Raw genomic sequence first — 13,477 nt, forward strand, 5'->3', positions numbered from 1 at the left:
AGTGGTGTCAAAGTCGGGTCCTCGAGGGCCTGAGGTTTCCCACATTCAACACAGCTGATTCATATTCAAGATCATATGCAAGCTCTGCAGGAGCCTGATAATGATCCTGATCATTGAATCAGGTGTGTTGGAGTAGAGAAACCTTGAAAATATGCAGGACTCAGGCCCTGTGACACGTGTGCTGTAGATCATTAAAACCAAATGTCTACAGATATGGGTACAATTCTGAGGTTTGGTATGCTAACATACAGCAAAAAAAAAAAAAAGTGCCATAGCCAATCAAAAGTTTTCATTACTTGGCGTCAGGTAAGATTTCAAGAGGCGAATGAGACGCGATGAAATGCTAAAATTCTAACATAAAAAAAGTAGAAGATGACCATACTTTTGTTGTCCATCTGGTTCATTAGGTAGTTGGCTACTTCCTGGTTGGAGAACGTGAGATATTATATATATATATGGCGTCACTACAGTCTGCATGCCAACTCTTTTTTTTGTTCTGCGTTGGAAAATTCCTTATCAATACCCCCTGGCTTGCCGCTTTGGAAATACCTCTTGTTTCCGAAATTCCATTGACAATATTTGTCCCCGAGGCTGTAATTAAATCTCCAATTCAGTTCAAGTACAGTGTGTAGAGTGAGTGTGTTGTGAGTAGTATAGAGGTTCCTGTCACCCGACTCCAGCGTCCCCACCCCGCCCCTTCCCATTTCCCGGGGAAACAAGGGGAAGATGTCGGGAGAAAGCCTTTTTGCCAGGTTGCTCCCATTCATACGTACGCTCCACACGGATACTGATCCGCCTCTGGAAGCGCGGCCCTATAAATTTACACGAAACCAAAGCTGCATACTTTCCTGTTTATTGTGTGGGGAACAGTGTCCGGTTGCTGAGATTGTGGGATTTTTGGACCGTGTAGCATCCGACGCGAGAATTATGGTTGCATCTATTGGGGGGGAAATCACGTCTCCCATTAGCGAATGGTGGTTGTTTGAAACTTGGCAGGCCAACTCTCCTCTCCACAGATGGTTTATGGCTCATGTAAACGATTCTGATGTATCATTTGACCTCAAGTTGAATGGGAATGTTTTCTTTTAAGCAGTAGTCTTGTCATAACACCCTTCAGTGATAAATCAGGAGCTGCGTCCGTGCGACTATATTAGATATTTTTGGCTTTCTTTTTATTTTTGTTGTTGCCCAGACAGCTCGGGCTTTGTTTAACCATGCATAATTGAGCCCTCCTCTTGGCTCACTCCCATGGTTGCACCCTTTTTTTTTTTCATGAAATGGCCAAGAATGCAAAAAAAAAAAAAAAAACTACCCTCTTTCACTGGAGCCAACCTTTCCCGGAGGACCTCAATCGGATGATCAGGCTGCGTACCAAACTGTGGCATTTGCCCTCGCAGGCAAAAACATTTTTTTTTTTTTAATTGTTACAAGCCAAATGGAAAAGCTTTGTTTTAGGGTTGAGCAAACCACAGGTAGTTTATATATATTTTTTGTTCACATCAGACCACCTCTCGTCCATTAGGAATAGTTTCACTTAGACACAACAAGGTCAGAATGATCACTGGATTAACAATCCCCCCCACGGAAAAAAAAGTTGGATCACCATAAATGACTATAATTTGCATGCCAGGCCAGTAGTAGGTGATGACACTTGGACAGTTACACACTGTGACTGCTTTCACACCCATGTCTTGGGGACCAAGAGTAGTCGTTAAATGGTTGCATATTGCTGCCCCGAAAATTTGAGGTCACGCAAGAAAAGTTTTCATACACTCACACATGTGCGACCAGACCATTTCCTGATTTAAAAATAAATACATACATAAATGAATAAATACATATTTGTTGTGGACAAGATTGTGCTCCACACTTCAGCTCAATTGCGAGCTACTTTACCAACCAAAAGAAGAATAAAGGAGAAAAACACCAATGTGTGTGAGAGCGCCGGCGGAGTCAATCAATTATAATTGTTCATTTTAATAATCAAATAATAATTCATTCTCATTTTTAACATTTAATTAATGTGATTTTTTTCTTAATCAATTAATAGTGACTAGATTAATTTAGAAAAGCTTTTGAAAAATGTATTAATATTTTTCATGTTATTGTATACAATAAACAATCAGCGGCACGGTGAGTGACTGGTTAGCACGTCCGCCTCCCAGTGCAGAGGACGTGAGATCGAGTCCGGGCTTTGGCCTTTCTGGGTTGAGTTTGCATGCTCTCCCCGTGCCTGTGTGGGTTTTCTTGTGGTATTCCGTTTTCTTCCCACATTCCAAAAGATATGCATGGCAGGTTAATTGAACACTCTAGATTGTCCCTAGAAAAAATAATTAAATAAACAATTGATTATTGGGGGGTGCTGGAACACATTTCAATACATTTTAATTGGGGAAAAATGATCTTTACAATCTCCTTAAAATCCCTGAAAAGCCTGACCTTCAAACCAAAACGGCAAACTACATGTGCGTTTAACAGAATATGTTCATTTTTTTGTGTTTATCTTGTCAAGAGGAAAATGGTGGCATTTTCTATTTTTTTATTTTATTTTTTAACACTTAGCATATGCGATTAGCAGTTTGCTCAAGGTCAAATCTTGTCCACAGTTTAACTTTGGCCTTCTATCCTTTGACCAAGCAAGTGTTAAACTCCACACAATCTATGATTATTATTTTCCACGGGGCTTCATTGCATGGCCCGGATGAGCAGACTGTCATTCACTCATACGATGACTCATTCCTAATTATGACATCAAAGCCCAACAGTCATACCTGCCAGACGGTGGCAAAAACAGGAACTTGGGAAAGAAGGAAACATTCTGTTCCTCGTGCTTTTGTTCCTCCTGTACTCATGCATATTAAATCTTTAGAAATTGAATGTTAAATGGGATGTGATAAATTTCTTTTTTTTAACCAGGGTGCGAGTACTTACTGTAAGCCGACGGGTATTCACTTGATAAAAAGTTACTTTTGATTTGTTTGGGAAAAGGATTCACAGGATATTTGGCCTGTTTATTCCAAAAGAGATGTTTATGTTGGGTATTTTTATTTGATTTGGGCTTTTAACCCGATGCTAATCAGAACATTAGACTTCATGTAAATCAGGCTATAGTTTTTTTTTTTTTTGAAGTGCCAGGAATGGATAAGGTTGGGGATCCAGTCACGCTGTATCACAGTTAAAACTATTAAACTATTTTTGGAATGTAGTCATTCTCCAGTGATCATCCAGTGCTTGGAGCACTGCCTCTGGTGGTCAGGAGGGATGAATTAAAACTGTGCATGTCACCGCATACTGATCCAAGTGCCCGGATGCGCCACTCTCGTCTTGCTTTCCCCCCCAAATTCATCAGTTTCAGCTCGTTTAGCCCCTGATTGTAACATCGGATAAGACGGTGCTGGAATGTTGTTTGGTTTTCACATTTCCCCGTCTTTCCCTGAAGGGCGTGGCGACAGTTAGTGGTCAGAACTTTGGGAGGGTTCTCTAAGGGCATCACTCAGGGTGTGAAGTACAGTGTGCTACTAAGGAAGCTACACCTAAATGGCTCAGACATGCCATCATGACCAAATCAATTCACCAAAAGCTGACATTTTGTGTCTTTTTAAAAGTGACGGCCAAGTTTTGAAAGAGTCCTCTTGTAGATTCTGCCTACTATATTTGTTATGTACGCGTGTGTCAGGTTCGTTGTAAACCGAGGAATGTAACCTGCAAATGTATCAACAATATCTATTACCACTAAAATCCCTTGAATTGTCCGTCAAGCATGTATGCTGATTTGTCTTTACTTTGTTTTAAAGGGGAAGCCAACCTTAAACATTTCTTGACAATAATGGTTTATGTGACCTCACTAGTCTAAACATGACATTCTGATTAATATTATATTTGTAGAACATGAGTTATGAAGCAAAAGCCACCCATTGTTATGCATCTCAGGGAGCGGCCATTTTGCCACTTGCTGTCCACTGAAGATGAGATCACAGTTCAGGCAACGACCAATCACAGCTCACCTATTTTCTGAAGTTGAACTGTGATTGGTTATTACAAGGAGACCTGAGCAACTATGATGTCATTTTCACTTGACAGCAAGTGGCAAAATGGCCGCCTTCAGATATTGATAAAAACGGCTGGATTTTGCTGCTTATCTCATATTACACTTTCGCAATATAGTATTAACCACAATAGCATATTTAGACTAGTGGGGCTGCATAGAACATATTGTCAAGAATATTTCCTAAATCCTTAGCGCAACAAACGTAATGTTTTAAACAGGTGTTTGGCAATTAAGGTATCAATTCACCTGGTCTGATTGATGCACTCTGGTCAAAATCAGGTGGCTAAATTAGCCGTTGAGCTAAAAAGGAATGTATGCTGATTTCAATGTCTTTTAAATTTGCAGGCAGCAATTAACGGGCCCCCGTGGCGACTCCTTGAAGTGGTTGTCAAAACTTTTGATGCCATACTCAGCCCCGCCCACATGAGATGATGTCGGCAAAAATGCTCCCTAGGCCTCACTTTGTACAGTACACCCCTACCTTAGTGGTTCCGCTTTATTTAATGCTTTAGTTGTCCAAAGACTGCCGGATTGCAGAAAATGCAGCTGGTGCTTTGCGCCTCTGCCTGGTTTGTCTGCTGACAAAAGGCCGGAGGAGAGCGAGGGGGCAGGCAGGGATCCCCCCCACCACCCCCACGCCCCACCCCACCTTCCCCCATCCTCGTTCGGGGGCGGGTTTGAATGGGACCAGCTAGTGACCTCAGGCAGAAGGAATGTCCCCGTTTGCTCAGTCGGGCCGCGTCAACGCCGGGGCCCTTTTGTGTCCACCTCCCAGACTCTCAGAAACCTTGAAACACCACGCAACCCCCCCCCCCCCCTATAATCTCACTCTTCCTGCAAGGTTAGGCCTTTTGAGGACGCGAGGGTGGCTTCCTCCCTCTGCGCTGGCTAAAAATGCTAATTGCTCCTCAGTCTGCCTCGTCTTAAAAGTCTCACCTATTGTGTGCGCGGCATTCCTGGGCTCCCCGGCCCATTTGTGTGGGTGTTAACGTATGACCGTCTCCCGGCGTCGTGGTGACGTTTGAAATATAGCGATTGCATAAATTTCACTGTTAAATGGGAAAGACCTTTTTAGCCATTAAACCAACGGTGGCCCGGGACAACAATTAAATCCCGACTAACGCCTCAGATTTACGATCATCGACATTGCCCCCCCCCCCCCCCCCCACCCCCGGGCTCGAGTGAAGTCATCGCGCTGCCGCAGAGACGCGACGCAGCGTTAAATGAATTTGAAAAGGGGGGGGGGGGCAGGCCCTGAAAGATGCGGGAGGGGCGAGGTGGGCACAAGCGGCCTGTTGCAGATTTGCCCCTTTCGATCGCACTCGGCCTCATGAATTAAGACTCGGCCGTGGGAATTTAGCTTAACTTCAAAGTGCAACATGAAGTTGTTAAATAATTTAATCCTATTTATATCCAACAAAAGCTCTACAAATAAAATAATAAAAATCTACAAAATGGTTGCTCTAGGTTAGGGGTGCCCAACCTTTTTACACACAAGATCTACTAGTTCGGTGTCAACATCGCAAACGTGCACCACACACACCTTATCCAGGCTGCAGTAAATCACCTCACTTTTTTTTCTTGTCATGCAGCAACTCGTCATGACATTGCGCTCTGTACTCCTCACATAAACACAGAAAAATAACCAAATACAAGACAGGTAGAGCTTGGAGTTTGAAAAAAAAGAAACAGAAATCACTGCCTACCTTAGTGGGAGATCTAAAACTGTGAGGCTGAGGCAGGAACGCAGATTTGTAGCATGCAAAGACATTTATGAAGGAGCATCCTTATCATAGCTCGTTTACCACCCGCCGTACTCAATTTAGGATCGGTCCACGGTGGTTTTCCAATTTAGCATCACCCATTTGTCTAGAATACCTGATTGGGAAAACTTCCTACGAGGAGTTTGTCAAAATACAAGCCCTAAGATTTGCCCAAATTGGCTGCTTCAAACCGAAATGGCCAACCTCTCGTTCAATTTCAGGCACGGCTCCCTTGAAACTTTTTTATTTGTCCAGTTAAGACAGACATGAACCCTCAATTTTGTGCTGATCTGTGAAACTGTTTCTGGGGGCTGTTGCCCATCTATTTAGGATACTTGCTTTCAATTGGGGCTTCTTTGGGCAAATTCGTTCATAGGATTTTGCCAAAAGTACAGCTTCAAACCAAAATGGCCTTAGTCCTGTTCGATTTCGGACATTGGTCATCCTGTTATGATTTATATGCCCACCCCATTTTGTGTTGATTGATGAAACTGCTCCCGATGGGTGTCCTCTTGTCTTACTGTCCTACTCAAGCAAAGGGAGAACTAGCAAACAGCACAATAATCAAGATCCGGACTTATGGCTAACCATAAATCAGTATGCTGCCACCCAAAATGCATTTAATGCACAAATATTCATTATGTAAATGTTTTTTTATGGGTCATACAAAAATGTTGAAAAGGGCTTCAAAGCCTTCCCAACATCCTTCGCGTGTCAACGACGGACTTCCTGTCTCCATCTGGCTATTATTGGCGTGTTTGTGAGTGTCTTGCACAATGCACGGAAAAGGAGGAGGATAGGGTGTGCTGTTGAGGGGGGGGGGGTGACAGCGGGGGGATGTAGAGCAGTCTGCTGTATTGATTGTGAATGGAATCCTATTGAGATCGGTGGTCAGAGTAATTAAATTGAGGCGCACTGTGGCCTGCTTTGGGCCAGACCATCTGCTCCGCACCCGACCTGCTGCTGTCTATTTAACTCTTTGACTGCCAAAAACGTTAAATAACGTTTAGTAAAATCCTATGGAGGAGTGCCAAAGACGTTAAAAGACGTTTGTTTCAAAACAGAGGTGAAACTAACCATTTTCTATTGTGGATTACTGAAAAACGGAATAAGGTAGAAACAAACTTTTTTTTTCTGATGAAAGATGAGAGTCCAATCTTTCATTTGGTAGTATGTGTGTTTCCATAGTCCAAACACATAATTTTCTATGGACCTTGAAAGATCAGTCAAAATGCTTAAAATCGGCTGGCACCCACGGCATCCCTTTTCTGAAAACGTCTGGCAGTCAAAGAGTTAAGGACACTGATTATTTAAAATAGACCAACAAGTAAATAAATAAATAATAAAGTTTTACCTCAGTAAAATGTGAAAAAGTTGCCGAAAATTTCTCATGTTAGCATTTTTCACCTTTTTACACATAAGACATGGAATGGGAGTGAATTTTTCCACCTTTGAATGTAGGATCAGACTTCCTGTAAAAGCTGTCATTTTCTCAATGCCTTCCCCTTAGTGGCTGGACGACACCTGTTGGAATGCTGGGCCACTGTTCGGCATGCGAGTTATTGACACGGAATGGGTTAGGGTTAAAGTTGACCCGTGAATTTCCCAACCTCTTGTATCACAGCTATAATAGAGACGAGATGCAGCCTATACTGAATTCTGATTTTATCCGAGACACCAGATGCTGGCGCTGACCACATTGAAATATCTGATCGCATCAAAGCCGACTATCCATCCATTTCGCCACACATCCATCAAATATACAATTTATCTATCCTCATCAGATATTTTGTTATGGCTCAGATCCGCCACTTTTGCAGGATCTTGGCATGGAGAAAGGTTATAGCAATAACTACAACTTAGAGACTTTTAATACTTATAGTTTGAGAGAAAGAAAAGCCTCTAAATGTCAAAGAAAATGAAAACGCACACATCCAGCGTTAAGCCTTGACAGCTCCTTGGATTGAGGTCTCACATGCACTTTGTTCATGAATTGCATTTCTTTCTTTCTTTTGTAGGAAGGAGGTTGCGAGGGAAAGCCTTCTATAATGTCAACGGGAAGGTCTACTGTGAGGAGGACTTTTTGGTAAGTCACTTGTTAAAAGTCAACCCGGTCATTTTTGACATTCAGATAACGTCAGAATGTCCCTTCATACTGCAGTCAGAAGCTGCCATTTTTATCATTTCAAAAAGAAAACCCTCAACACACTCACAATCAGACATAAGTGACACTGCAATTAGCGTTTGGGAACACCCATCCAATTCATGCTGATTTTTCCTCAAATTACCCTCCCTTGAGGAGGTTAATTAGCTTGCCCCTTGAGGAGGTTTTGACGACAGATGGTCCATCCAGAGTGTGGAGATGCACACACATTACATCGCTACAATACATACGGACCCACCAGATCATTGGACTTGGCCCCACTATGTTGACAAACTGTTCTGAAAAGCCCCCCGAAAGTCAAAACCAGGATACTAAGTCTTGTCCCGGATTTCTTCCACAGTATTCTGGTTTCCAGCAGACGGCTGAGAAATGCTTTGTGTGTGGCCACCTCATCATGGAGATGGTAAGCTAATCAACGTTAGCAAATATGCTAGTAAAGTGGAATAGGGTTCAAGGACAATTGGACAAATGCTTGAGTTGACTGTTTTTTTTTTTTTTTTAAAGCTTGACTTTTGGGGTTACAGATTTGTGAATGTTGTCTGCCCAAGTAAAAAAAAAAAAAAGCATTTTGATTGAAATTGGTTGTTGATTTTCATAGATCAAATTCACAAATGCTAATTTGATAATCTCAATAGAGTCACAGTACGATTCCACTGTTGTTTTATTCGCAAGTTAATAAGTTAAGTACATTTTTTGTGAGGTCTTAAATATATGAAGATTAGCATTTATTTTCGCAATACTGTTGATATTTCCCACCATCATAACCATTTTGGTCATGATAATTGGAATATGAAATTCTCAGATCTAAAGTCTATGTTCAAACACCACTCCACTTTTCCAAGATTTTCCGATGACGTTTTTAGGTTCTGCCGTGTTGCGTGCCCGTTACTTGATTTCATGGCTTATTGGCTTCACTCCAACGTTTTATCCCCCTTCTTGTGTACGTCCTATGTGGTGGTGAAGATCCTCCAGGCGCTGGGCAAGTCCTACCATCCAGGCTGCTTCCGCTGTGTGGTGTGTAAAGAAGGACTGGACGGTGTGCCCTTCACTGTGGACGTGGAGAACAATATCTACTGTGTCAAAGACTACCACACGTAAGAACAGCATTCTGCTCTCTACTGACAATGCCTGCAAGAAGCTGGCATTTTTCTGCCTTTTCTCCATAGTTTGGATTAATCAACTCTGAGGCCTGCATTCGACCGAGTCACATTTTAGTCATTTAATTATCAATTGTAGCCTCATCATTTCTTAATTACAATTGAATGTTGCTATGGTTGGTCCTTTTCCATTGCAGGGTTTTTGCTCCCAAGTGTTCCTCCTGCAATCAGCCCATTCTCCCAGCTCAGGTAATCACAATGCACAACAAACACTTTACATGTACAACAATGTCAAGCTCTAACTTTTTGGAGATGTATTACGCCATTGCAGCCATTTAAGCGTAGGGATGGGTCAGTATCGATTCCGGGTATCAGTATCAGGCCGATACCGAGGCCGTGGCAGTTTTACGATCAGGAACTAGAAATCAAAAGAATAGTAAATTGCCATTCATTTCATGCAATTTTATTTTATTTATTTTTATTTTTATTATTATTTATTTTTATTATTATTTTTTTATTATTATTATTATTTTTTATTATTATTATTTTATTTCATGCAATTTTAAGGAAAAATCCTATATTGGGATATATAGGTCTATTTTTTTTGCGGGGGTGTGTGGAGGACTTTATAGTACTAATGGTATTGGTACTTGGTATCGGTGACTACTCAAATTGAGTACTCATACTGGTTTCGGTCTAGAAAAAAATGCAGCATTGGATATCACTATTTAAACCTCTAACACTTGTTTTGTCCCATCAGGGCTCCGAGGAGACCATTCGGGTGGTCTCGATGGACAAGGACTACCATGTGGAATGTTACCACTGTGAGGTGAGGTCACACAAGCACACACACAAACAACACACAGACTGGGGCATTTTTAATCTACTACAGATGGCTCGAGTGGCCTGTTTACGTGCCTCGGTCGGTGCTGCTGTTTTGGCTCGCAACCGACTTAAAATGAGCTCACTGGTTACCTCTTGAGGTCCAACGTGAACAATAGGGCATTTTTTTGCTGGTGGGTAAAAAGGAGCTTTCTGTTTGAGGCAGACATTTGTTTTTCTTGAACGATGCAACTGGTGACTAATTGCAGCTATTAGAGAGAAGGCCACAATTTAAAGAAAAAAAGTGAAAATGGAAGAAAATACAGCCCCTGAAGCCAGTTTCACTCAGCAGTATAAAATCTGGTTGGCGTGTCTGTCATCAGAAGACTCATAAAAGTACCGGAAAAGACATAGGAATCCTTCTGTTTAGTTTTGATCTGCCATTGTAGGCTCATTTTGACAGTTTCCAAAGGTCCTTTAAGGGCAACCCGACAGTGGAGTTATGTTGTATTGATTTTGAATTTGGTCGACATTTCCACCAGGACTGCGGCCTCCAGCTAAACGACGAAGAGGGTCACCGCTGTTACCCTCTGGACGGCCACCTTCTCTGCCACGGCTGCCACATCCACCGACTGCAGTCCCAGGTACCGGGGCCCCCGCCCCCCAGCTACCCGCTCCATGTCACCGAGCTGTGAAGGGAATGGGAAATAAGGGGGCGCTTACAACCCCCGTCTGCCGAGATGCCAACCCTAGCAGGATTGCACAGTTTGGGTGAAATGGCCACATTTAGTGCCCGGATCGTGGTTTCGCCACCGCTGGCTGGACCAGTCCGTCAGTCCAGTGTGGCCATGCAAGCGACCTGCTTTGAGCTGTGAAGGGGATGGTGGGAGGTGACGCCAACACCCACCTGTAACCCCACGGTGGCCGGAGATGCCAATCTGCCCCACCCTCTCAGCATCCATCTGTGTATCCTCCTCTTTTTCGGCTCTTGCTCACCCTATTGTCCTCACCCGGTGACCCCAAATTTCATTCCAATAGCCGCATGAGTGGACCACTCAAGTGTGTCCAAGTCTTGGGGGGGAAAGGTATGAGGACGCCGACCTGCCCCACCTGCTTGGGAAACCTGCAAAGCATCTGTGTGGCGCTCGAGTCTTGGACTCACTCTGCTGCTCGCACCCACCAATGGGGTTACAGCGCCCCTCTATCTAAGCCCCCCCACTAATGGTTACCCCAACAATAAATGACCGCCGCCCAGAGGGGCCACCGCTGGCCAGAGGGGAAAATCTCAGTGCGGCCATGTTGTGCCTTTCGAGCGGGTTTCCCCGTGTAGCCGCTAACAAGAGATAAGCTAACGTCCGCCAACACTGACATTCCACGTCGTAGACATCTTTAAACAAGACCTCCAGAGATTCACTGTGTTTTAATGGCGACAATACAATGCTAGGCACACATAGATGGCATTTTATACATATATAAATACATATACTGTACTGCAGATGTTTTCTCACCAGACGCTAGGGTGTCATTTCAACTCGAGTGATGTGAAAGATCAGAAAGTGGTTTGTCAATGACTTTGAAAGCCCGGAGCCGCTGGTCCCGCCCGAGTTTTCCCAAATGAGTCATGTCTGCCGCTGCCATTGGGTGGTGCTAATGAGCTTCAAGTTATCTTTTTTTTTTGATTGGCACTTTTCCTAACCTCCAAATTGCTTGTTTTTTGTTTTGAGCGTGAGTATGTGCATCGGTGGCAGGACCACCAGGATGTGCACCTGGCTGTTTGCGGGGCAACACAGCAGTAGCCCCCCCCCCCCCCCCAAATAAAACAAAAAAATCAATGCTTTTTCACAAAAACCTCCGCCAAGACTTAAGATCCAATGGAGAAAAAAAATCAAAATTCTAAGATTTGACGAGAATGTTGAGTTGGGTTTACACTGTAGCCAAGTCTGGGTCCAATCCCAATTTAACTAGCTTTGACATCACAGTACCTGTCAAGGTGTGTGCAAAATCAATTTTGACACATAAATACCGACTGTGTTGGACGCCTGATGGGGCTTGCTTTGGATCTGTGTGCGCAAACCTTTTCAGTGGAATTCTCCATGTTGATTTTCAATTAGAGTCTAATCTGGATTCAATCTGGATTCACACAAATGTAATTCAAAGAAGATACAGTTTACAGATGCATACCATGTTTGACACATGATGTGGCATGCTTTGGATTGCAAGGTGCTAACCCTTTCCATTTTTATAGCTCTTGCTTTGTGGTACAAATGAATGCCTTCATTTCATTTGGCCACCTGTTATGAATACTAAATACGGTAATTTGCAGAATTTGGGATTTATTTAGTAAAATTTAGCTGGAATAAATTTTGTTTGTAATTGGAAAATAATTTCCATCTGAGAGGTGAACATTTAAAATGTCAAAATTCACTTGAACTTAAAATGTAGGCTTAATTCTATATATTTTTCAGCCATTATTTAAAAAAAAAATGATGTCATCAAAATTCTGGGTCTTAGTAAACAAGATACACAAGAAAAAACATTATTAATGACAGGACTTTGATGTTAACCTCCTTGGCGGAGGTAATACAAAAATCCATTCACATAATTCGGCGCTGTTGACTAAAATCACACAAAATGGGGACATACTGTAAATGCTTTTACATGAGCTCTTATAGGCTCTGATTATCCCAAATCAACCTTGGCTCCGCCTCTCAGGTGCAGGATGCAGGGACGGACGCCATCTTGTTCCCGCACAATACTACTGACTAGAATGTGTCCATAAACAACACACTGACCACAACTAACTTATCATATTGACGCGAATGTAACGCAGATGATTGTTTCTACCTGACATTCCCAGCATCACCTTGTCTTAATTCACCTTTATTATTATTATTATTATTATGATTATTTTTATTTTTAAAACAAAGTACTAGCACACGCCTAGCATCCCTTGTATATAAAGAGTCTAGTTTTGTATTTTTTTTTCTCTCGGGAAGAGAGGAGAGGACGACTCCTCCTCCGACTTGTTAGTTGCCATAAAGCACATGTCACATGATCTTTTCTATCTCGATGATTATTATTATTATTATTACCTAGATGGTTCATAAGAAAAAAAGACTAGCGCTATTTATCTAAACATGGAGAGAGAGACAAATTATTTAATGTATTAAAAATAAATCAGGATGTATCGTTTTAACTGTAGAGGACATAATCTGCTATTCAATAAAGTGGTTTTGTAGCTAACTGCAACATTAAGACTCTTGTTTTTGTTGAAATGCTTGAAATCCGTAGGGTTCTTTGTTCAGGTGGATGAATAGTGACAAGTCAGGAATAAGCACAAAAAACGTGACGATAACTACTATGATATTATGCTGTATCCAGTCGGCTCTGGTGGATGAATAATGGTGAAAAGTTCAAATGTTATATCAGTGAAGAGAAAGTTACAAAAAGTTAAATACACTGACACATTTTTTTGGTGTTAATTTACGAAAATGGAAAGCAAATATAACGCACAGAAAATGGAATTGACAAACTAATTATAAAAGTTCCAAATTGACAAAAAGTAAATCACTGTTTGTAAAAG

The 13,477-nt window shown here is 42.2% G+C and overlaps 1 protein-coding gene across 2 annotated transcripts in view; it reads left to right on the forward strand.

Annotated features, from left to right (window-relative positions):
* Window positions 1–13,143, forward strand: part of wtip (WT1 interacting protein) — a 21,415-nt gene extending 8,272 nt beyond the window's left edge. For both annotated transcript variants that reach the window (XM_077562999.1, XM_077563000.1), the window contains 6 exons: window positions 7,830–7,897; window positions 8,316–8,378; window positions 8,939–9,069; window positions 9,270–9,321; window positions 9,833–9,901; window positions 10,437–13,143. In XM_077562999.1, coding sequence (XP_077419125.1) covers window positions 7,830–7,897; window positions 8,316–8,378; window positions 8,939–9,069; window positions 9,270–9,321; window positions 9,833–9,901; window positions 10,437–10,589 — 536 coding nt within the window. In that variant the 3' untranslated portion in view covers window positions 10,590–13,143. The remainder of the gene's footprint in view (window positions 1–7,829; window positions 7,898–8,315; window positions 8,379–8,938; window positions 9,070–9,269; window positions 9,322–9,832; window positions 9,902–10,436) is intronic.
* The last annotated feature ends 334 nt before the right edge of the window (window positions 13,144–13,477 follow it).

The sequence above is a fragment of the Vanacampus margaritifer genome, chromosome 4 (genome assembly GCF_051991255.1).
Source record: "Vanacampus margaritifer isolate UIUO_Vmar chromosome 4, RoL_Vmar_1.0, whole genome shotgun sequence".
Taxonomy (NCBI): domain Eukaryota; kingdom Metazoa; phylum Chordata; class Actinopteri; order Syngnathiformes; family Syngnathidae; genus Vanacampus; species Vanacampus margaritifer.